Raw genomic sequence first — 25745 nt, 5'->3', positions numbered from 1 at the left:
CATTCCTTCGACGATAAACGCGAATCCGACCATCACCCCCGGTGAGACAAAACCGCGACTCGTCAGTGAAGACGAGTAACAGATGTTACTGTTGAAATGGTTGTTGACGTGCTGAACAATCCTAAGGGTGTGTTTTCAGCATGATATAGATACATTTGAATGGGGTTTGGGAGGGGTTTTGGGGGAGGGGGAGTTATAAGTTAGGGATTTATTTGGCTTAGAATTTTATTTTCATGTATTTATTTTATTTATTTATTTTCATATTTTCTGGTTGTACAGAATTGGGCAGATCATGATTGATCATACATTCCAGCACAATGGGTGGCGGCATGCACTTAAACGATTGTTTACGGACCTCCATGTTTCCATAGAAGAAGAAGAAGGAGGAGGAGGAGGAGAAGGAGGAAGGAAGAAAGAAGCAGTGGAGTGGATCGGAGCGGAGTGGAACGGAGTAGAGTGGAATGGAATCGTGGAGTGGAGCGGAGTGCTGAGAATATGATTGTGGAGCCAGTTTGGTCGGAGATGGATAATGGCTCTTTCCCGAGGTCTGAGATGCTGTGCCCGGGTGTTTTCCTGGATACCTGTCCTCATAATCACCTCCGTGGTGCTGTGGTCCTACTACGCCTATGTGTTTGAGCTATGTTTATGTAAGTATGGGGATTATGACTGTTGTCTGTTTATGTTTTCGTCGTTTTGTCCGCGATGCTAGCTAGCTAGCTAACGTTTCCGACGCAGTGATGCCCAATACAAAAAGCTCTTTAAACCTGCTAGCTAAACCTAGCATCATGCTAACCAGGAAGCGTTTATAAATTAGTCTTTATAAATCTAGCTAGTGACCATATTGTACTGTTTTTTGTTGTTGTTTCCAATTCCATTTGAGAACGAATTATACTGTTGTTACATTTACCTACCAAATCTAGCAAATAAACAAATAGCTAGCTAGCTATATATTTATTAAAGGCAATTAACGTTCCGGAATGTAGCTAACTATGTTGTGATAAGACAGTATGTTAGTTAGCTACCTGTAAGTACAGGTGTGAAGTAAACACTGTAACATGTTGTTTTGCTGTCTTCACAACCCAAGTGTTAGCTGCTTCAACTACCAAATATCTATCGGAAGTACTGCTGTCTGCATGTCAATAATTCACAATTGTCCAATGTGTGTTCTTTACAGTCACTATCAGCAACACATTGGAGAAGGGTGAGTTTTTAAACACATATACCTAATCAATGGTCAGAATAGTCATCTGACATCTTGTAGACACTTGAATATCAGCTTAACAGTCGAGGTTTCCTAAGTGTTGTATCTGTCTGTGTTTCCAGTGGCCTACCTACTGGTGTTCCACGTGTGTTTTGTGATGTTCTCCTGGACCTATTGGAAGGCCATCTTCACTCCTCCTGCCTCACCCTGCAAGAAGGTAGGAGATCATTGTTGATGGTTTATCCCATCTGGAATAGGCCTACATGGCCAAGCAAGACATCGTAAAGACTTAGCTTGTTCACACTGCAGGCCTTAATGCTAAAATTAGTTTTTTTTTTCCCTTCTTTTTTTCATATCTGTTTTGGAATACTGACTGTTCAAACAGCAAGTTACAAAGTGACCAAATCAGATTTATGTGTTCAGACAGCAGTCATTAGCTGACTTGGCTACATTACACTAACTGCATAGTAACGACTGGTGTGTGTCTACTCTTCTTGGGGTTTATTATGGATCCACATTAGTTCCTGTCAAGGCAGCAGCTACTCTTCCTGGGGTTTATTATGGATCCCCATTAGTTCCTGTTGCCAAGGCAGCAGCTACTCTTCTTGGGGTTTATTATGGATCCCCATTAGTTCCTGTCAAGGCAGCAGCTACTCTTCCTGGGGTTTATTATGGATCCCCATTAGTTCCTGTTGCCAAGGCAGCAGCTACTCTTCTTGGGGTTTATTATGGATCCCCATTAGTTCCTGTCAAGGCAGCAGCTACTCTTCCTGGGGTTTATTATGGATCCCCATTAGTTCCTGTCAAGGCAGCAGCTACTCTTCCTGGGGTTTATTATGGATCCCCATTAGTTCCTGTCAAGGCAGCAGCTACTCTTCCTGGGGTTTATTATGGATCCACATTAGTTCCTGCCAAGGCAGCAGCTACTCTTCCTGGGGTTTATTATGGATCCCCATTAGTTCCTGCCAAGGCAGCAGCTACTCTTCCTGGGGTTTATTATAGATCCCCATTAGTTCCTGCCAAGGCAGCAGCTACTCTTCCTGGGGTTTATTATGGATCCCCATTAGTTCCTGTTGCCAAGGCAGCAGCTACTCTTCCTGGGGTTTATTATGGATCCCCATTAGTTCCTGTTGCCAAGGCAGCAGCTACTCTTCCTGGGGTTTATTATGGATCCCCATTAGTTCCTGCCATGGCAGCAGCTACTCTTCCTGGGGTTTATTATGGATCCCCGTTAGTTCCTGCCAAGGCAGCAGCTACTCTTCCTGGGGTTTATTATGGATCCCCATTAGTTCCTGCCAAGGCAGCAGCTACTCTTCCTGGGGTTTATTATGGATCCCCATTAGTTCCTGCCAAGGCAGCAGCTACTCTTCCTGGGGTTTATTATGGATCCCCGTTAGTTCCTGCCAAGGCAGCAGCTACTCTTCCTGGGGTTTATTATGGATCCCCATTAGTTCCTGCCAAGGCAGCAGCTACTCTTCCTGGGGTTTATTATGGATCCCCATTAGTTCCTGTTGCCAAGGCAGCAGCTACTCTTCCTGGGGTTTATTATGGATCCCCATTAGTTCCTGTTGCCAAGGCAGCAGCTACTCTTCCTGGGGTTTATTATGGATCCCCATTAGTTCCTGCCATGGCAGCAGCTACTCTTCCTGGGGTTTATTATGGATCCCCGTTAGTTCCTGCCAAGGCAGCAGCTACTCTTCCTGGGGTTTATTATGGATCCCCATTAGTTCCTGCCAAGGCAGCAGCTACTCTTCCTGGGGTTTATTATGGATCCCCATTAGTTCCTGCCAAGGCAGCAGCTACTCTTCCTGGGGTTTATTATGGATCTCCATTAGTTCCTGTTGCCAAGGCAGCAGCTACTCTTCCTGGGGTCCAGCAAAATTAATGCAGTTTATACAATTTTAAAACATTACAATACATTCACAGATGCTTGACAACACATGCTTCATCAAGGCTCATAATTGCTTATGAGCAGTAGTAGAGCATTATAATGTGTTTGTTGGTTCCAGTTCCAGCTGTCGTACTCCGATAAGGAGCGTTACGAGATGGAGGAGAGGCCTGATGCTCAGAAACAGATCCTGGTGGACATCGCTAAGAGTCTCCCCATCTTCACTAGAGCTACGTCTGGAGGTGAACCGCTCATATCTAAAGCAGCGACCCAAATGGCTCCCTATTCCCTTTGTAGTGCACTATACGAGGAACACGGGTTCCATTTGGGACGCAACCAAGCTTTTCCAGTCCTGTTAGCAAACCTCCTATTAAACATTTACAACACGCCAGCAACTGACTGTACCGATCAGTTAGTGTCTGGAAGATAAGGAAGGATCATATGACCTGTCTCTCTCTCTGTCTCTCTCTCTCTGTCTCTCTCTCTCTCTGTCTCGTTCTCTGTCTCTGTCTGTCTGTCTGTCTGTCTGTCTGTCTGTCTGTCTGTCTGTCTCCCCTCAGCTATCAGGTTCTGTGACCGGTGCCAGGTGCTGAAGCCTGACCGCAGTCACCATTGCTCTGTCTGTGAAATGTAAGTCTCCTCCACCCGCTGCTGTCATTATACACACAGACCCATACCTGTCTTCCTGTCTGTGTACAGATAACACTGATCTGATTGGACAGCGTTAGAAAGGTGACACCAGTCCACCTCTGATTGGACAGCATTAGTATCTCTTGTTTACCTGGAGAACAACACCTGTCCTGTTAATGATGATGACTAAACACTCTGGCCAGCTACTAGAATCTTCCTTCCCTTGGGGCCTGATTGATAAATGGGCTGTGTATATAATGAATTGGACCTGTTTACTGCCGTTGTCTATCGACAGACATTTGAACCCCCAAAATGCATCTCTTTACAGTTTTTTTCAGAGTAATGAAAAAAAGTTGCACGCCTTTTTACGTTGATTGAATGCTGAATTTTCTTACATTTTCCAATGGTAGTTGCTTACTTTAAACCAGTGATATATGTGTTGTCTGTTGCAGGTGTGTCCTGAAGATGGATCATCACTGTCCATGGTGGGTTAATACAGTCTGTTTATTGGGTATTAGATCATCACTGTCCATGGTGGTTAATACAGTCTGTTTATTGGGTATTAGATCATCACTGTCCATGGTGGTTAATACAGTCTGTTTATTGGGTATTAGATCATCACTGTCCATGGTGGTTAATACAGTCTGTTTATTGGGTATTAGATCATCACTGTCCATGGTGGTTAATACAGTCTGTTTATTGGGTATTAGATCATCACTGTCCATGGTGGTTAATACAGTCTGTTTATTGGGTATTAGATCATCACTGTCCATGGTGGTTAATACAGTCTGTTTATTGAGTATTAGATCATCACTGTCCATGGTGGTTAATACAGTCTGTTTATTGGGTATTAGATCATCACTGTCCATGGTGGTTAATACAGTCTGTTTATTGGGTATTAGATCATCACTGTCCATGGTGGTTAATACAGTCTGTTTATTGGGTATTAGATCATCACTGTCCATGGTGGGTTAATACAGTCTGTTTATTGGGTATTAGATCATCACTGTCCATGGTGGTTAATACAGTCTGTTTATTGGGTATTAGATCATCACTGTCCATGGTGGGTTAATACAGTCTGTTTATTGGGTATTAGATCATCACTGTCCATGGTGGTTAATACAGTCTGTTTATTGGGTATTAGATCATCACTGTCCATGGTGGTTAATACAGTCTGTTTATTGGGTATTAGATCATCACTGTCCATGGTGGTTAATACAGTCTGTTTATTGGGTATTAGATCATCACTGTCCATGGTGGTTAATACAGTCTGTTTATTGGGTATTAGATCATCACTGTCCATGGTGGTTAATACAGTCTGTTTATTGGGTATTAGATCATCACTGTCCATGGTGGTTAATACAGTCTGTTTATTGGGTATTAGATCATCACTGTCCATGGTGGTTAATACAGTCTGTTTATTGGGTATTAGATCATCACTGTCCATGGTGGTTAATACAGTCTGTTTATTGGGTATTAGATCATCACTGTCCATGGTGGTTAATACAGTCTGTTTATTGGGTATTAGATCATCACTGTCCATGGTGGTTAATACAGTCTGTTTATTGGGTATTAGATCATCACTGTCCATGGTGGTTAATACAGTCTGTTTATTGGGTATTAGATCATCACTGTCCATGGTGGTTAATACAGTCTGTTTATTGGGTATTAGATCATCACTGTCCATGGTGGTTAATACAGTCTGTTTATTGGGTATTAGATCATCACTGTCCATGGTGGTTAATACAGTCTGTTTATTGGGTATTAGATCATCACTGTCCATGGTGGTTAATACAGTCTGTTTATTGGGTATTAGATCATCACTGTCCATGGTGGTTAATACAGTCTGTTTATTGGGTATTAGATCATCACTGTCCATGGTGGTTAATACAGTCTGTTTATTGGGTATTAGATCATCACTGTCCATGGTGGTTAATACAGTCTGTTTATTGGGTATTAGATCATCACTGTCCATGGTGGTTAATACAGTCTGTTTATTGGGTATTAGATCATCACTGTCCATGGTGGTTAATACAGTCTGTTTATTGGGTATTAGATCATCACTGTCCATGGTGGTTAATACAGTCTGTTTATTGGGTATTAGATCATCACTGTCCATGGTGGTTAATACAGTCTGTTTATTGGGTATTAGATGGATCATCACTGTCCATGGTGGTTAATACAGTCTGTTTATTGGGTATTAGATGGATCATCACTGTCCATGGTGGTTAATACAGTCTGTTTATTGGGTATTAGATCATCACTGTCCATGGTGGTTAATACAGTCTGTTTATTGGGTATTAGATCATCACTGTCCATGGTGGTTAATACAGTCTGTTTATTGGGTATTAGATCATCACTGTCCATGGTGGTTAATACAGTCTGTTTATTGGGTATTAGATCATCACTGTCCATGGTGGTTAATACAGTCTGTTTATTGGGTATTAGATCATCACTGTCCATGGTGGTTAATACAGTCTGTTTATTGGGTATTAGATCATCACTGTCCATGGTGGTTAATACAGTCTGTTTATTGGGTATTAGATCATCACTGTCCATGGTGGTTAATACAGTCTGTTTATTGGGTATTAGATCATCACTGTCCATGGTGGTTAATACAGTCTGTTTATTGGGTATTAGATCATCACTGTCCATGGTGGTTAATACAGTCTGTTTATTGGGTATTAGATCATCACTGTCCATGGTGGTTAATACAGTCTGTTTATTGGGTATTAGATCATCACTGTCCATGGTGGTTAATACAGTCTGTTTATTGGGTATTAGATCATCACTGTCCATGGTGGTTAATACAGTCTGTTTATTGGGTATTAGATCATCACTGTCCATGGTGGTTAATACAGTCTGTTTATTGGGTATTAGATCATCACTGTCCATGGTGGTTAATACAGTCTGTTTATTGGGTATTAGATCATCACTGTCCATGGTGGTTAATACAGTCTGTTTATTGGGTATTAGATCATCACTGTCCATGGTGGTTAATACAGTCTGTTTATTGGGTATTAGATCATCACTGTCCATGGTGGTTAATACAGTCTGTTTATTGGGTATTAGATCATCACTGTCCATGGTGGTTAATACAGTCTGTTTATTGGGTATTAGATCATCACTGTCCATGGTGGGTTAATACAGTCTGTTTATTGGGTATTAGATCATCACTGTCCATGGTGGTTAATACAGTCTGTTTATTGGGTATTAGATCATCACTGTCCATGGTGGTTAATACAGTCTGTTTATTGGGTATTAGATCATCACTGTCCATGGTGGTTAATACAGTCTGTTTATTGGGTATTAGATCATCACTGTCCATGGTGGTTAATACAGTCTGTTTATTGGGTATTAGATCATCACTGTCCATGGTGGTTAATACAGTCTGTTTATTGGGTATTAGATCATCACTGTCCATGGTGGTTAATACAGTCTGTTTATTGGGTATTAGATCATCACTGTCCATGGTGGTTAATACAGTCTGTTTATTGGGTATTAGATCATCACTGTCCATGGTGGTTAATACAGTCTGTTTATTGGGTATTAGATCATCACTGTCCATGGTGGTTAATACAGTCTGTTTATTGGGTATTAGATCATCACTGTCCATGGTGGTTAATACAGTCTGTTTATTGGGTATTAGATCATCACTGTCCATGGTGGTTAATACAGTCTGTTTATTGGGTATTAGATCATCACTGTCCATGGTGGGTTAATACAGTCTGTTTATTGGGTATTAGATCATCACTGTCCATGGTGGGTTAATACAGTCTGTTTATTGGGTATTAGATCATCACTGTCCATGGTGGTTAATACAGTCTGTTTATTGGGTATTAGATCATCACTGTCCATGGTGGTTAATACAGTCTGTTTATTGGGTATTAGATCATCACTGTCCATGGTGGTTAATACAGTCTGTTTATTGGGTATTAGATCATCACTGTCCATGGTGGTTAATACAGTCTGTTTATTGGGTATTAGATCATCACTGTCCATGGTGGTTAATACAGTCTGTTTATTGGGTATTAGATCATCACTGTCCATGGTGGTTAATACAGTCTGTTTATTGGGTATTAGATCATCACTGTCCATGGTGGTTAATACAGTCTGTTTATTGGGTATTAGATCATCACTGTCCATGGTGGTTAATACAGTCTGTTTATTGGGTATTAGATCATCACTGTCCATGGTGGTTAATACAGTCTGTTTATTGGGTATTAGATCATCACTGTCCATGGTGGTTAATACAGTCTGTTTATTGGGTATTAGATCATCACTGTCCATGGTGGTTAATACAGTCTGTTTATTGGGTATTAGATCATCACTGTCCATGGTGGTTAATACAGTCTGTTTATTGGGTATTAGATCATCACTGTCCATGGTGGTTAATACAGTCTGTTTATTGGGTATTAGATCATCACTGTCCATGGTGGTTAATACAGTCTGTTTATTGGGTATTAGATCATCACTGTCCATGGTGGGTTAATACAGTCTGTTTATTGGGTATTAGATCATCACTGTCCATGGTGGTTAATACAGTCTGTTTATTGGGTATTAGATCATCACTGTCCATGGTGGTTAATACAGTCTGTTTATTGGGTATTAGATCATCACTGTCCATGGTGGTTAATACAGTCTGTTTATTGGGTATTAGATCATCACTGTCCATGGTGGTTAATACAGTCTGTTTATTGGGTATTAGATCATCACTGTCCATGGTGGTTAATACAGTCTGTTTATTGGGTATTAGATCATCACTGTCCATGGTGGTTAATACAGTCTGTTTATTGGGTATTAGATCATCACTGTCTCTCTCTCCAGGGTGAATAACTGTCTCTCTCTCTCCAGGGTGAATAACTGTCTCTCTCTCTCTCCAGGGTGAATAACTGTCTCTCTCTCTCTCCAGGGTGAATAACTGTCTCTCTCTCTCCAGGGTGAATAACTGTCTCTCTCTCTCCAGGGTGAATAACTGTCTCTCTCTCTCCAGGGTGAATAACTGTCTCTCTCTCTCCAGGGTGAATAACTGTCTCTCTCTCTCCAGGGTGAATAACTGTCTCTCTCTCTCTCTCTCCAGGGTGAATAACTGTCTCTCTCTCTCCAGGGTGAATAACTGTCTCTCTCTCTCCAGGGTGAATAACTGTCTCTCTCTCTCCAGGGTGAATAACTGTCTCTCTCTCTCCAGGGTGAATAACTGTCTCTCTCTCTCCAGGGTGAATAACTGTCTCTCTCTCTCCAGGGTGAATAACTGTCTCTCTCTCTCCAGGGTGAATAACTGTCTCTCTCTCTCCAGGGTGAATAACTGTCTCTCTCTCTCCAGGGTGAATAACTGTCTCTCTCTCTCCAGGGTGAATAACTGTCTCTCTCTTTCCAGGGTGAATAACTGTCTCTCTCTTTCCAGGGTGAATAACTGTCTCTCTCTCTCCAGGGTGAATAACTGTCTCTCTCTCTCCAGGGTGAATAACTGTCTCTCTCTCTCCAGGGTGAATAACTGTCTCTCTCTCTCCAGGGTGAATAACTGTCTCTCTCTCCTGGGTGAATAACTGTCTCTCTCTCTCCAGGGTGAATAACTGTCTCTCTCTCTCCAGGGTGAATAACTGTCTCTCTCTCTCCAGGGTGAATAACTGTCTCTCTCTCTCCAGGGTGAATAACTGTCTCTCTCTCTCCAGGGTGAATAACTGTCTCTCTCTCTCCAGGGTGAATAACTGTCTCTCTCTCTCCAGGGTGAATAACTGTCTCTCTCTCTCCAGGGTGAATAACTGTCTCTCTCTCTCCAGGGTGAATAACTGTCTCTCTCTCTCTCCAGGGTGAATAACTGTCTCTCTCTCTCCAGGGTGAATAACTGTCTCTCTCTCTCCAGGGTGAATAACTGTCTCTCTCTCTCTCCAGGGTGAATAACTGTCTCTCTCTCTCTCCAGGGTGAATAACTGTTCTCTCTCTCTCCAGGGTGAATAACTGTCTCTCTCTCTCCAGGGTGAATAACTGTCTCTCTCTCTCCAGGGTGAATAACTGTCTCTCTCTCTCCAGGGTGAATAACTGTCTCTCTCTCTCCAGGGTGAATAACTGTCTCTCTCTCTCCAGGGTGAATAACTGTCTCTCTCTCTCCAGGGTGAATAACTGTCTCTCTCTCTCCAGGGTGAATAACTGTCTCTCTCTCTCCAGGGTGAATAACTGTCTCTCTCTCTCCAGGGTGAATAACTGTCTCTCTCTCTCCAGGGTGAATAACTGTCTCTCTCTCTCCAGGGTGAATAACTGTCTCTCTCTCTCCAGGGTGAATAACTGTCTCTCTCTCTCCAGGGTGAATAACTGTCTCTCTCTCTCCAGGGTGAATAACTGTCTCTCTCTCTCCAGGGTGAATAACTGTCTCTCTCTCTCCAGGGTGAATAACTGTTCTCTCTCTCTCCAGGGTGAATAACTGTCTCTCTCTCTCCAGGGTGAATAACTGTCTCTCTCTCTCCAGGGTGAATAACTGTCTCTCTCTCTCCAGGGTGAATAACTGTCTCTCTCTCTCCAGGGTGAATAACTGTCTCTCTCTCTCCAGGGTGAATAACTGTCTCTCTCTCTCCAGGGTGAATAACTGTCTCTCTCTCTCTCCAGGGTGAATAACTGTCTCTCTCTCTCTCCAGGGTGAATAACTGTCTCTCTCTCTCCAGGGTGAATAACTGTCTCTCTCTCTCCAGGGTGAATAACTGTCTCTCTCTCTCCAGGGTGAATAACTGTCTCTCTCTCTCCAGGGTGAATAACTGTCTCTCTCTCTCCAGGGTGAATAACTGTCTCTCTCTCTCCAGGGTGAATAACTGTCTCTCTCTCTCCAGGGTGAATAACTGTCTCTCTCTCTCCAGGGTGAATAACTGTCTCTCTCTCCAGGGTGAATAACTGTCTCTCTCTCTCCTGGGTGAATAACTGTCTCTCTCTCTCCAGGGTGAATAACTGTCTCTCTCTCTCCAGGGTGAATAACTGTCTCTCTCTCTCCAGGGTGAATAACTGTCTCTCTCTCCTGGGTGAATAACTGTCTCTCTCTCCTGGGTGAATAACTGTCTCTCTCTCTCCAGGGTGAATAACTGTCTCTCTCTCCAGGGTGAATAACTGTCTCTCTCTCCAGGGTGAATAACTGTCTCTCTCTCTCCAGGGTGAATAACTGTCTCTCTCTCTCCAGGGTGAATAACTGTCTCTCTCTCTCCTGGGTGAATAACTGTCTCTCTCTCTCCTGGGTGAATAACTGTCTCTCTCTCTCTCCAGGGTGAATAACTGTCTCTCTCTCTCCAGGGTGAATAACTGTCTCTCTCTCTCCAGGGTGAATAACTGTCTCTCTCTCTCCAGGGTGAATAACTGTGTGGGATTCTCCAACTACAAGTTCTTTCTGCTCTTCCTGTCGTACTCCATGGTCTACTGTGTGTTCATCTCTGCCTCCGTCTTCAGATACTTCATCAACTTCTGGGTGGTGAGTAGTGGACGTCTCAAAATCCCCCCTGTTCCCTATATAGTACCCTACTTCTGTCCAGGGCCCATAGAGCTCTGGTGGACGTCTCAAAATCCCCCCTATTCCCTATATACAGGCTGCGTCTCAAAATCCCTCCTATTCCCTATATACAGGCTGCGTCTCAAAATCCCTCCTATTCCCTATATAGTACCCTACTCCTGTCCAGGGCCCATAGAGCTCAGGTGGACGTCTCAAAATCCCCCCTATTCCCTATATAGTACCCTACTCCTGTCCAGGGCCCATAGAGCTCAGGTGGACGTCTCAAAATCCCCCCTATTCCCTATATAGTACCCTACTCCTGTCCAGGGCCCATAGAGCTCAGGTGGACGTCTCAAAATCCCCCCTATTCCCTATATAGTACCCTACTCCTGTCCAGGGTCCACAGAGCTCTGGTCAACAGTGAAGCGCTGTGTAGAGAATAGGGCTCCATTTCCCACAGTCATTTAGCAGACACTCCTATCCACTGCATTACAGAGCTAGTCAGATCACATGACTTCCTGCTGGCGTAACCATAGTAACATATTGATGTCAGCCGTGTCGACAGTCAGATCACATGACTTCCTGCTGGCGTAACCATAGTAACATATTAATGTCAGCCGTGTCGACAGTCAGATCACATGACTTCCTGCTGGCGTAACCATAGTAACATATTGATGTCAGCCGTGTCGACAGTCAGATCACATGACTTCCTGCTGGCGTAACCATAGTAACATATTGATGTCAGCCGTGTCGACAGTCAGATCACATGACCTCCTGCTGTTCTCCGGTCTGTGTGTGTTCTCCTACAGGGGGACCTGCCAAACGGACCCGCTAAGTTCCACGTTCTCTTCCTGATGTTCGTAGCGTTGATGTTCTTGGTCAGTCTCATGTTCCTGTTGGGTTACCACTGCTGGCTGGTCGTCCAGAACAGGTCCACACTAGGTAATACACACAGCTGTTGGGTTACCACTGCTGGCTGGTCGTCCAGAACAGGTCCACACTAGGTAATACACACAAGCTGCCATTTTGAGTTCAATAAGAGCAGCTCCAAGGAGTTAGCAATGTAGGTCTTCACTTTCATGGAGAAACAACTACTGAAGTCTATTCCTCTTTTCTTCTCTCCCTCCCTCCCTCTCCCCTCCCCCCTCCCTTCCCTCTCCCCTCCCCTCTCCCTCTCCCCCTCCCTCTCCCCCTCCTCCCTCTCCCCCTCCTCCCTCTCCCCCTCCTCCCCCTCTCCCTCTCCCCCTCCCTCTCCCCTCCTCCTTCCCCTCTCCTCCCCTCCCTCTCCCCTCCTCCCTCTCCCCTCCTCCTCTCCCTCTCCCTCTCCTCCTCCCTTCCCCTCCTCCTCCTCCCTCTCCTCCTCCTCTCCCTCTCCTCCCTCTCCCCTCCTCCTCCTCTCCCTCCTCCCTCTCCCCTCCTCCCTCTCCCCCTCCTCCCTCTCCTCCTCCTCTCCCCTCCTCCTCTCCTCTCCCCTCCTCCCTCCTCCTCCCTCCCTCTCCCCTCCCTTCCTCTCCCTCCCCTCTCATCCTCCCTCTCTCCTCTCCCCTCCTCCCTCTCCCCCCTCCTCCCTCTCCCCTCCTCTCCCTCATCCAGAGGCATTCTCTGCTCCAGTCTTCCCTACAGGACCAGACCGTAATGGTTTCAATGTGGGGATCAGGAGGAACCTGCAGCAGGTGTTTGGAGAGAACAAGAGACTCTGGTTTCTACCGATCTGCACCAGGTAAGACCCTCCCCCCTACCCTCTACCCTCTACCCCCTAGACCCTACCCTCTACCCCCTACCCTCTACCCCCTAGACCCTACCCTCTACCCCCTAGACCCTACCCTCTACCCTCTACCCTCTACCCCCTAGACCCTACCCTCTACCCCTAGACCCTACCCTCTACCCTCTACCCCCTAGACCCTACCCCCTACCCTCTACCCCCTAGACCCTACCCTCTACCCCCTACCCTCTAGACCCTACCCCCTACCCTCTACCCCCTAGACCCTACCCTCTACCCCTGCCCTCTACCCCTAGACCCTACCCTCTACCCTCTACCCCCTAGACCCTCCCCCCTACCCTCTACCCCCTAGACCCTACCCCCTAGACCCTACCCTCTAGACCCTACCCCTAGACCCTACCCCCTACCCCTAGACCCTACCCTCTACCCCCTAGACCCTACCCTCTACCCCTAGACCCTCCCCCTACCCTCTACCCCCTACCCTCTACCCCCTAGACCCTACCCCCTAGACCCTACCCTCTACCCCTAGACCTCTCCCCTACCCTCTACCCCTAGACCCTAACCCCTACCCCCTAGACCCTCCCCCCTACCCTCTACCCCTAGACCCTACCCCCTAGACCCTACCCCTAACCCCTACCCCCTAGACCCTACCCCTAGACCCTCCCCCCTACCCCCTAGACCCTCCCCCCTAGACCCTAGCCCCTAGACCCTCCCCCTACCCTCTACCCCCTAGACCCTACCCCCTACCCCTAGACCCTCCCCCTACCCTCTACCCCTAGACCCTACCCCCTAGACCCTACCCCTAGACCCTACCCCCTAGACCCTCCCCCCTACCCTCTACCCCTAGACCCTCCCCCTAGACCCTACCCCCTAGACCCTACCCCTAGACCCTCCCCCCTACCCTCTACCCCTAGACCCTACCCCCTAGACCCTCCCCCCTACCCTCTACCCCTAGACCCTACCCCCTACCCCCTAGACCCTACCCTCTACCCCCTACCCCCTAGACCCTACCCCCCTAGACCCTACCCCCTAGACCCTAACCCCTACCCTCTACCCCCTAGACCCTACCCTCTACCCCCTAGACCCTACCCTCTACCCCCTAGACCCTAGACCCTAACCCCTACCCCCTACCCTCTACCCCTAGACTCTACCCCCTAGACCCTAACCCCTACCCCTAGACCCTCCCCCTACCCCCTAGACCCTACCCCTAGACCCTCCCCCCTACCCTCTACCCCCTACCCTCTACCCTCTACCCCTAGACCCTACCCCTACCCTCTAGACCCTACCCCCTACCCCCTACCCCCTAGACCCTACCCCCTAGACCCTAACCCCTACCCTCTACCCCTAGACCCTACCCCCTACCCTCTACCCCTAGACCCTACCCCCTAGACCCTAACCCCTACCCTCTACCCCCTAGACCCTACCCCTACCCCATAGACCCTAACCCCTACCCCTAGACCCTACCCCCTACCCTCTAACCCCTAGACCCTACCCCCTAGACCTAACCCCTACCCCTAGACCCTCCCCCCTACCCTCTACCCCTAGACCCTACCCCCTAGACCCTAACCCCTACCCCCTACCCTCTACCCCTAGACCCTACCCCTAGACCCTACCCCTACCCCTAGACCCTACCCCTAGACCCTAACCCCTACCCCTAGACCCTACCCCCTAGACCCTACCCCTACCCCTAGACCCTAACCCCTACCCCTAGACCCTACCCCCTAGACCCTAACCCCTACCCTCTACCCCCTAGACCCTACCCCTAGACCCTACCCCCTACCCTCTACCCCCTAGACCCTACCCCCCTAGACCCTAACCCCTACCCCCTACCCTCTACCCCCTAGACCCTACCCCCTAGACCCTAACCCCTACCCCTACCCTCTACCCCTAGACCCTACCCCCTACCCCCCTACCCCCTAGACCCTACCCCTAGACCCTAACCCCTAGACCCTACCCTCTACCCTCTACCCCCTAGACCCTCCCCCTACCCTCTACCCCCTAGACCCTACCCTCTACCCCCTAGACCCTACCCCTAGACCCTAACCCCTACCCCCTACCCTCTACCCCTAGACCCTACCCTCTACCCCCCTACCCTCTACCCCTAGACCCTACCCCTAGACCCTCCCCTACCCTCTACCCCCTACCCCTAGACCCTAACCCCTACCCTCTACCCCTAGACCCTACCCCCTAGACCCTACCCTCTAACCCCTACCCCCTAGACCCTACCCTCTAACCCCTAGCCCCTACCCCCTACCCTCTAACCCCTAGACCCTAACCCCTACCCCCTAGACCCTAACCCTAACCTCTACCCCCTAGACCCTACCCCCTACCCTCTACCCCCTAGACCCTAACCCCTACCCTCTACCCCTAGACCCTACCCCTAGACCCTAACCCCTACCCTCTACCCCTAGACCCTACCCCTAGACCCTAACCCCTAGACCCTAACCTCTACCCCTAGACCCTCCCCCCTACCCTCTACCCCTAGACCCTAACCCCTAGACCCTACCCCCTACCCTCTAACCCCTACCCTCTACCCCTAGACCCTACCCCTACCCTCTACCCCCTAATCCCTACCCCCTACCCCCCTACCCTCTACCCCCTACCCTCTACCCCCTAGACCCTACCCCCTACCCTCTACCCCCTACCCTCTACCCCTAGACCCTACCCCTAGACCCCACCCCTACCCCCTAGACCCTACCCCTAGACCCTACCCCCTAGACCCTAACCCCTAGACCCTACCCTCTACCCCCTAGACCCTACCCCCTACCCCCCTACCCTCTAACCCCTACCCCTAGACCCTACCCTCTACCCCTACCCCCTAGACCCTACCCTCTAACCCCTACCCCCTACCCTCTAACCCCTAGACCCTACCCCTAGACCCTACCCCCTGACCTCTACCCCTAGACCCTAACCCCTACCCCCTACCCCTACCCCCCCTAGACCCTAATCTCTACCCCCTAGACCCTACCCCTAACCTCTACCCCTAACCTCTACCCCCTAACCTCTAACCCCTACCCCCTACCCTCTAACCCCTACCCTCTACCCCCTAGACCCTATCCTCTACCCCCTAACCCCTACCCTCTAACCCCTACCCTCTACCCCCTAGACCCTACCCCTAACCCCTAGACCCTAACCTCTACCCCCTAACCTCTACCCCTAACCTCTACCCCCTACCCTCTACCCCCTAGACCCTAACCCCTACTCTCTACCCCCTAACCCCTAGACCCTACCCCTAACCCCTCTACCCCTAACCCCTAGACCCTACCCCTAACCCTCTACCCCTAACCCCTAGACCCTAACCCCTAGACCCTACCCTCTAGACCCTAACCCCTACCCCCTACCCCCTAACCTCTAACCCCTAACCCCTACCCCCTAGACCCTAACCCCTAGACCCTAACCCCTACCCCCTAGACCCTAGACCCTAACCCTCTACCCCTAGACCCTAACCCCTACCCCCTAGACCCTCCCTCTACCCCCTAGACCCTACCCCCTACCCTCTACCCCCTAGACCCTAACCCCTACCCTCTACCCCCTAGACCCTACCCCTAGACCCTACCCTCTAACCCCTACCCCTAGACCCTACCCTCTAACCCCTAGCCCCTAACGCCTACCCTCTAACCCCTAGACCCTACCCCCTAACCCCTACCCCCTAGACCCTAGACCCTAACCCCTACCCTCTACCCCCTAGACCCTACCCCCTAGACCCTAACCCCTAGACCCTAACCCCTAGACCCTAACCTCTACCCCTAGACCCTCCCCCTACCCTCTACCCCCTAGACCCTCCCCCTACCCTCTAACCCCTACCCTCTACCCCTAGACCCTACCCCCTAGACCCTACCCCTACCCCCTACCCTCTACCCCCTAATCCCTACCCCTAGACCCTACCCCCTACCCTCTACCCCCTACCCTCTACCCCTAGACCCTACCCCTAGACCCTACCCCTAGACCCTCTACCCCCTACCCTCTACCCCCTACCCTCTACCCCCATACCCTCTACCCCCTACCCTCTACCCCCTAGACCCTACCCCCTACCCCCTAGACCCTACCCCCTAGACCCTACCCCTAGACCCTAACCCCTACCCCCTACCCCCTACCCTCTAACCCCTACCCCCTAGACCCTACCCCCTAGACCCTAACCCCTACCCTCTACCCCCTAGACCCTAACCCCTAGACCCTAACCCCTAACCTCTACCCCCTAGACCCTCCCCCCTACCCTCTACCCCCTAGACCCTCCCCCCACCCCCTACCCTCTAACCCCTACCCTCTACCCCTAGACCCTACCCCTAGACCCTACCCCTAGACCCTACCCCCTACCCTCTACCCCCTAATCCCTAGACCCTACCCCCTACCCTCTACCCCTAATCCCTACCCCCTAGACCCTACCCTCTACCCCCTAGACCCTACCCCTAGACCCTACCCCCTACCCTCTACCCCCATACCCTCTACCCCCATACCCTCTACCCCCTAGACCCTACCCCTAGACCCTACCCCCTACCCCCTAGACCCTACCCCCTAGACCCTACCCCCTAGACCCTAACCCCTACCCCTAGACCCTACCCTCTACCCCCTAGCCCCTAACGCCTACCCTCTAACCCCTACCCCTACCCTCTAACCCCTAGACCCTACCCCCTAGACCCTACCCCCTACCCTCTACCCCCTAGACCCTACCCCTAGACCCTAACCCCTAGACCCTAACCTCTAACCCCTACCCTCTACCCCCTAGACCCTACCCCTAGACCCTACCCTCTACCCCCTAATCCCTACCCCTAGACCCTACCCTCTAACCCCTAGACCCTACCCCCTACCCTCTACCCCCTAGACCCTACCCTCTACCCTCTACCCCCATACCCTCTACCCCCTAGACCCTACCCCCTACCCCTAGACCCTACCCCCTAGACCCTACCCCTAGACCCTAACCCCTACCCCTAGACCCTACCCCCTAGACCCTACCCCCTACCCTCTAACCCCTACCCCTAGACCCTACCCTCTACCCCCTAACGCCTACCCTCTAACCCCTACCCCCTACCCTCTAACCCCTAGACCCTACCCCTAGACCCTACCCCCTAGACCCTACCCCTAACCTCTACCCCTAACCTCTACCCCTAACCTCTACCCCTAACCCCTAGACCCTACCCCTAACCCCTCTACCCCTAACCCCTAGACCCTAACCCCTAGACCCTACCCTCTAGACCCTAACCCCTACGCCCTAACCTCTAACCCCTAACCCCTACCCCTAGACCCTACCCTCTTACTCCTACCCTCTACCCCCTAACCCCTACCCTCTAAACCCTACCCCCTACCCTCTAGACTCTAGCCCCTACCCCCTAACCCCTAACCCCTAGACCCTAGCCCCTAACCCCTAGCCCCTACACCCTAACCCCTAGACCCTAACCCCTACCCCCTAGACCCTAACCTCTAACCCCTACCCTCTAACTCCTACCCCTAGACCCTACCCCCTAGACCCTACCCCCTAGACCTTACCCTCTACCCCCTAACCTCTACCCCCTAGACCCTAACCCCTACCCCCTAGACCCCTTACCCCTACCCTCTACCCCCTAGACCCTAACCCCTACCCCCTAGACCCTACCCCCTACCCCTAGACCCTACCCCCTACCCCCTAACCCCTACCCCTACCCTCTACCCCTAGACCCTAACCCCTAGACCCTACCCCTAACCCCCTACCCCTAGACCCTACCCCTACCCTCTAGACCCTACCCCTAACCCCTAGACCCTACCCCTAGACCCTACCCCCTACCCTCTACCCCCTAGACCCTAACCCCTACCCCTAATCCCTACCCCTAGACCCTAACCCCTACCCCCTAACCTCTAACCCCTACCCCTAGACCCTAACCCCTACCCCCTAATCCCTACCCCCTAGACCCTAATCCCTACCCCTAACCTCTAACCCCTAACCCCTACCCCTAGACCCTAGACCCTAATCCCTAACCTCTAACCCCTAACCCCTACCCCCTAGACCCTAGACCCTAACCCTCTACCCCTAGACCCTAACCCCTACCCCCTAACCTCTAACCCCTAACCCCTACCCCTAACCCCTACCCCCTAGACCCTAACCCCTAGACCCTAACCCTCTACCCCTAGACCCTACCCCCTACCCTCTAGACCCTAACCCCTACCCTCTACCCCTTAGACCCTACCCTCTAACCCCTAGACCCTACCCCCTAGACCCTACCCTCTACCCCCTAGACCCTCCCCCCTACCCTCTACCCCTAGACCCTACCCTCTACCCCTAGACCCTACCCTCTACCCCCTAGACCCTACCCCTAGACCCTAACCCCTACCCCCTACCCTCTACCCCCCTACCCCCTAGACCCTACCCTCTACCCCCTACCCCTAGACCCTACCCCCTAGACCCTAACCCCTACCCCTAGACCCTACCCTCTACCCCCTAGCCTCTACCCCCTAGACCCTAACCCCTACCCTCTTACTCCTACCCTCTAGACCCTAACCCCTACCCTCTACCCCCTACCCCTAGACCCTACCCCCACCCTCTACCCCCTAGACCCTACCCTCTACCCTACCCCCTAGACCCTAACCCCTACCCCCTAGACCCTACCCCCTACCCTCTACCCCCTAGACCCTACCCCCTACCCTCTACCCTACCCCTAGACCCTACCCTCTACCCTACCCCTAACCCCTACCCTCTAACCCCTACCCTCTAACCCCTAGACCCTAACCCCTAGACCCTAACCTCTACCTCCTAGACCCTAACCCCTACCCTCTAGCCCCTACCCTCTACCCCCTAGACCCTAACCCCTACCCTCTACCCCCTAGACCCTAACCCCTACCCTCTAGACCCTAACCCCTAGACCCTACCCCCTAGACCCTACCCCCTAGACCCTAACCCCTAACCTCTACCCCTAACCTCTACCCCCTAGACCCGAACCCCTAACCCCTAGACCCTACCCCTACCCCTACCCTCTAGACCCTACCCCTAACCCCTAGACCCTAACCCCTAGACCCTACCCCCTAGACCCTACCCCTAGACCCTACCCCTACCCTCTACCCTACCCCCTAGACCCTAACCCCTACCCTCTACCCTAACCCCTATCCTCTAACCCCTATCCTCTACCCCCTAGACCCTAACCCCTATCCTCTAACCCCTACCCCTAGACTCTACCCTCTACCCCTAGACCCTACCCTCTACCCCCTAGACCCTAACCCCTACCCTCTACCCCTAATCTCTACCCCTAGCCCCTACCCTCTAACCCCTACCCTAGACCCTAACCCCTACCCTCTACCCCTAGACCCTACCCTCTACCCCCTAATCCCTACCCTCTACCCCCTAGACCCTAGCCCCTACCATCTACATCCTAGACCCTAACCCCTACCCTCTACCCCCTACCCTCTAACCCCTACATCCTAGACCCTAACCCCTAACCTCTAACTTCTAGTCTCTACCCTCTAACCCCTAACCCTTACCCCCTACCTTCTACCCCCTACCTTCTACCCCCTAACCTCTAACCCCTACCCTCTACCCCCTAACCTCTACCCTCTAACCCCTATCCTCTACCCCCTACCCTCTACCCCCTAACCTCTACCCTCTAACCCCTATCCTCTACCCCCTAACCTCTACCCCTAACCTCTACCCTCTAACCCCTATCCTCTACCCCCTACCCTCTACCCTCTACCCCCTACCCTCTAACCCCTACAACCTAGACCCTAACCCCTACCCTCTACCTTCTACCCTCTAACCCCTAACCCCTACCCTCTAACCCCTACCCTCTACCTTCTAACCCCTACCCTCTAACCCCTACCCTCTAACCCCTACCCTCTAACCCCTACCCTCTAACCCCTACCCTCTAACCCCTAACCCCTACCCTCTACCCCTACCCTCTAACCCCTACATCCTAGACCCTAACCCCTACCCTCTACCTTCTAACCCCTACCCTCTAACCCCTAACCCCTACCCTCTACCCCCCTACCCTCTACCTTCTAACCCCTACCTTCTAACCCCTACCCTCTAACCCCTACCCTCTAACCCCTACCCTCTACCCCCTACCCTCTACCCTCTAACCCCTATCCTCTACCCCCTAACCCCTACCCTCTAACCCCTAACCCCTACCCTCTACCCCCTAACCTTTACCCTCTAACTTCTAGTCTGTACCCTCTACCCCCTACCCTCTAACCTCTACCTCATCTAACCTGACCTTTAACCCCTTGGCCTTAACTTAACCCCTAGACCCTTACATCCTATCCTCTAGACCCTTAACCCCTAGACCCTTAATCCTTACATCATATCCTCTAGACCAGGGGTAATTCAACTCTGACCCTACGAGGTCCAGAGTACTGCTGGGGGATCTAGCTCACCACCATATAGACCAGGGGTAATTCAACTCTGACCCTACGAGGTCCAGAGTACTGCTGGGGGATCTAGCTCACCACCATATAGACCAGGGGTAATTCAACTCTGACCCTACGAGGTCCAGAGTACTGCTGGGGGATCTAGCTCACCACCATATAGACCAGGGGTAATTCAACTCTGACCCTACGAGGTCCAGAGTACTGCTGGGGATCTAGCTCACCACCATATAGACCAGGGGTAATTCAACTCTGACCCTACGAGGTCCAGAGTACTGCTGGGGGATCTAGCTCACCACCATATAGACCAGGGGTAATTCAACTCTGACCCTACGAGGTCCAGAGTACTGCTGGGGGATCTAGCTCACCACCATATAGAGCAGTGATATTCAACTCTGACCCTACGAGGTCCAGAGTACTGCTGGGGGATCTAGCTCACCACCATATAGACCAGGGGTAATTCAACTCTGACCCTACGAGGTCCAGAGTACTGCTGGGGGATCTAGCTCACCACCATATAGACCAGGGGTAATTCAACTCTGACCCTACGAGGTCCAGAGTACTGCTGGGGGATCTAGCTCACCACCATATAGACCAGGGGTAATTCAACTCTGACCCTACGAGGTCCAGAGTACTGCTGGGGGATCTAGCTCACCACCATATAGACCAGTGATATTCAACTCTGACCCTACGAGGTCCAGAGTACTGCTGGGGGATCTAGCTCACCACCATATAGACCAGGGGTAATTCAACTCTGACCCTACGAGGTCCAGAGTACTGCTGGTTTTCTGTTCTACCTGATAATTATTTGTACACACCTGGTGTCCCAGGTCTACATCAGTCCCTGATCAGAGGGGAACAATGAAAAACGCTGTGGAACTGGCTTCAAAATCCAGAGATTAGTTTGAGGGCTCCTACCACAGGGCTGTCCAAACCTGTTCCTGGAGAGATACCCCTCCTGGAGGTTTACACTCCAACCCTGTTCCAGGAGATACCCTCCTGTAGGTTTACACTCCAACCCTGTTCCAGGAGAGATACCCCTCCTGGAGGTTTACACTCCAACCCTGTTCCTGGAGAGATACCCTGTTCCTGGAGAGATACCCCTCCTGGAGGTTTACACTCCAACCCTGTTCCTGGAGAGATACCCTCCTGGAGGTTTACACTCCAACCCTGTTCCAGGAGAGATACCCTCCTGGAGGTTTTAACTCCAACCCTGTTCCTGGAGAGATACCCTCCTGGAGGTTTACACTCCAACCCTGTTCCTGGAGAGATACCCCTCCTGGAGGTTTACACTCCAACCCTGTTCCTGGAGAGATACCCTCCTGTAGGTTTACACTCCAACCCTGTTCCTGGAGAGATACCCTGTTCCTGGAGGTTTATACATAAATGTATGTAAACTTCCGACTTCAACTGTATGTGACCTTCTTACATCAGCTGCGCAATGCAGGTGTAGAAGCACGGTGGCTAGGAAAAACTCCCTAGAAAGGCCAGAACCTAGGAAGAAACCTAGAGAGGAACCAGGCTATGAGGGGAGGCCAGTCCTCTTCTGGCTGTGCCGGGTGGAGAGGAACCAGGCTATGAGGGGTGGCCAGTCCTCTTCTGGCTGTGCCGGGTGGAGATTATAACAGAACATGGCCAAGATGTTCATAAATGACCAGCAGGGTCAAATAATAATAATCATAGTAGTTGTCGAGGGTGCAACAAGTCAGTAACACAAGAGTAAGTGTCAGTTGGCTTTTTCATAGCCGATCTTTGAGAGTATCTCTACCGCTCCTGCTGTCTCTAGAGAGTTGAAAACAGCAGGTCTGGGACAGGTAGCACGTCCGGTGAACAGGTCAGGGTTCCATAGCCGCAGGCAGAACAGTTGTAACTGGAGCAGCAGCACGGCCAGGTGGACTGGGGACAGCAAGGAGTCATAATGCTAGGTAGTCCTGAGGCATGGTCCTAGGGTTCAGGTCCTCCTCCGAAAGAAGGAGAATTAGAGAGAGAATACTTAAATTCACACAGGACACCGGATAAGACAGGAGAAATACTCCAGATATAACAGACTGACCCTAGCCCCCCGACACGTAAACTACTGCAGCATAAATATTGGAGGCTGAGACAGGAGGGGTCAGGAGACACTGTGGCCCAATTCGTGTTTCCCAGCCAAGGAGACGGCCACTACTTCCCCCTGACTATGGATATTTAACCCCATCCTGTCTGTGTTTCTGTTTTGCCCAGCCAAGGAGATGGCCACTACTTCCACCTGACTATGGATATTTAACCCCATCCTGTCTGTGTTTCTGTTTTGCCCAGCCAAGGAGATGGCCACTACTTCCACCTGACTATGGATATTTAACCCCATCCTGTCTGTGTTTCTGTTTTGCCCAGCCAAGGAGACGGCCACTACTTCCCCCTGACTATGGATATTTAACCCCATCCTGTCTGTGTTTCTGTTTTGCCCAGCCAAGGAGACGGCCACTACTTCCCCCTGACTATGGATATTTAACCCCATCCTGTCTGTGTTTCTGTTTTGCCCAGCCAAGGAGACGGCCACTACTTCCCTCTGAAGAGCCTGAGTGAGTCCTCAACTTCTCTATTAGCCAATGAGGAGAAATGGGATGAGGAAGAGGAGTCAGAGGACGACAACATAGGTAAGGAGGCCAATAGGACTGATTTCTTAGATGAATTTCTATCAGGGAAGAATATATGATGTGGTGGTGGTTCAACCGTGTGCTTGGGGACAATAAAAGGCCACTCTAAAATGTGCAATTTTGTCACACAACACAATGCCACAGATGTCTCAAGTTATGAAGGAGCGTGCAGTTGGCATGGCGACTACAGGGATGTCCACCGAAGCTGTTGCCGGATAATTTAATGTTAATTTCTCTACCATAAGCCGCCTCCAACGTCGTTTTAGAGAATTTGGCAGTACGTCCAACCGGTTTCAAAATCGCAGACCACGTGTAGCCACACCAGCCCAGGACCTCCACATCCGGCGTTTTCACCTGTGGGATCGTCGGTGACCAGACACCCGGACAGATGATGAAACTGAGGAGTATTTCTGTCTGTAATAAAGTCCTTTTGTGGGGAAAAACTCATTGTGATTGGGCCTATGTCCTCCCAGTCATGTGAAAATCCATAGATTAGGGCCTAATGAGTTTTTCAATTGACTGATTTCCTTCTACGAACTGTAACTAACTAAAATCATTGAAATTGTTTCATGTTGCATTTTATATTTTTGTTCTGTATACTAAATTAGGACAGATGTGGTATTGCATTAATTAATGTGATTTCTGAATTATATAATATTGTCTGTCTGGGGAAGCGACACTGAACAGAAATATAAATGCAACATGTAAAGTGTTGGTCCCATGTTTCATGAGCTGAAATAAAACAAATATTCCATACGCTTATTTCTCTAAAATTCTGTGCACAAATTTATTTACAACCCTGTTAGTGAGCATTTCTCCGTGTCGCAAGGATCTGTACACAATTTCTGGAAGCTGAAAATGTCCCAGTCCTACGTGCTTACCAGCCATGTCACCCATTGAGCGCGTTTGGGATGCTTCGCACAGACATTGAAGAGGAGTGGGACAACATTCCACCAATCAACAGCCTGATCAACACTCGGAAGGAGATGTGTCACGCTGCATGAGACAAATGGTGGTCACACCAGATACTGACTGGTTTTCTGATCCACTCCCTGACCCTTTTGGTTAAGGTATCTGTGACTAACAGATGCATACCTTTATTACCCAGTCATGTGAAATCCATAGATTAGGACCCAAAGAATTTATTTCAATTGACTAATTTCCTCCATATGAACTATAACTCAGTAAAATCTTGAAATTGTTGTGGTTTTTTTTTGGGGGGGGCGGGTTGAACTTTGAATAAAACTATGTTCCTGTATGAATCTGTATTTTCCAGGTGGTGACAGGGATCCCTCTGTTACCGTAGAGATGGACGAAGAGGAGTAGGATCACTTTATGGACCTTTATAAAGGGTGCAGTACCCTGAGGAGGCTGACAAACCTACCCTGAGGGACCATCAGACACACGGAAGAACTCAACGTGCAGCCAAAACGTTTTCAGATGTCACCATCTCAATATCATGTATAGTTTTCAGTTCACCATGGAGGAAGGACAATGTGTCGGGGAACAGAAGTCAACCGCTATATCACATTACACGATTGTTTTAAGAGAAAGACCATGTCTAGCACTGTCTCCCTACCTCTCCTGTATTATTGTGTATCTTATATAGTACTAGGCTGCTACCTGGCTTTTAATTTCTCGACAGTTTTTTTTTTGTTTTTTTTTGCCCGTATTTTGTTAATGTAAATAGCTTTGTGATTTACATCTTTAAATGAAAAGAGATCTACAAATGTAAATGTATTATCATTATTCCATATGCAGGGCCCTTAAGGCCCAATCAGAATGGAGAAAGCCCATTAAAACCACCAATGTATTTGTTGCCATCCTATGGCCATACACCTGTTGTTCCTTTGTCTTGTAAAGATGATGCCCCTGCGCAAATCAAATGG

The 25745-nt window shown here is 50.0% G+C and overlaps 1 protein-coding gene across 2 annotated transcripts; it reads left to right on the top strand.

Annotated features, from left to right (window-relative positions):
- Window positions 1-388: 388 nt before the first annotated feature.
- zdhhc15b (zDHHC palmitoyltransferase 15b) lies at window positions 389-25692 on the top strand. 2 transcript variants are annotated; one of them, XM_045717801.1, is made up of 11 exons: window positions 389-647; window positions 1175-1201; window positions 1324-1418; window positions 3211-3331; window positions 3650-3719; window positions 4172-4204; window positions 11043-11163; window positions 11991-12123; window positions 12775-12901; window positions 23744-23856; window positions 25133-25692. In XM_045717801.1, the coding sequence occupies exons 1-11, from the start codon at window positions 530-532 to the stop codon at window positions 25180-25182; spliced, it is 1008 nt and encodes a 335-aa protein (XP_045573757.1). In that variant the 5' UTR covers window positions 389-529; the 3' UTR covers window positions 25183-25692. The 2 variants fall into 2 exon arrangements, with proteins under 2 accessions (XP_045573757.1, XP_045573759.1); XM_045717803.1 differs by lacking the exons at window positions 23744-23856; window positions 25133-25692 and adding an exon at window positions 23369-23426.
- Window positions 25693-25745: the final 53 nt, after the last annotated feature.

This window comes from Salmo salar, chromosome ssa05 (genome assembly GCF_905237065.1).
Source record: "Salmo salar chromosome ssa05, Ssal_v3.1, whole genome shotgun sequence".
Classification (NCBI taxonomy): domain Eukaryota; kingdom Metazoa; phylum Chordata; class Actinopteri; order Salmoniformes; family Salmonidae; genus Salmo; species Salmo salar.
This window is presented reverse-complemented; position numbering and strand designations above follow the sequence as displayed.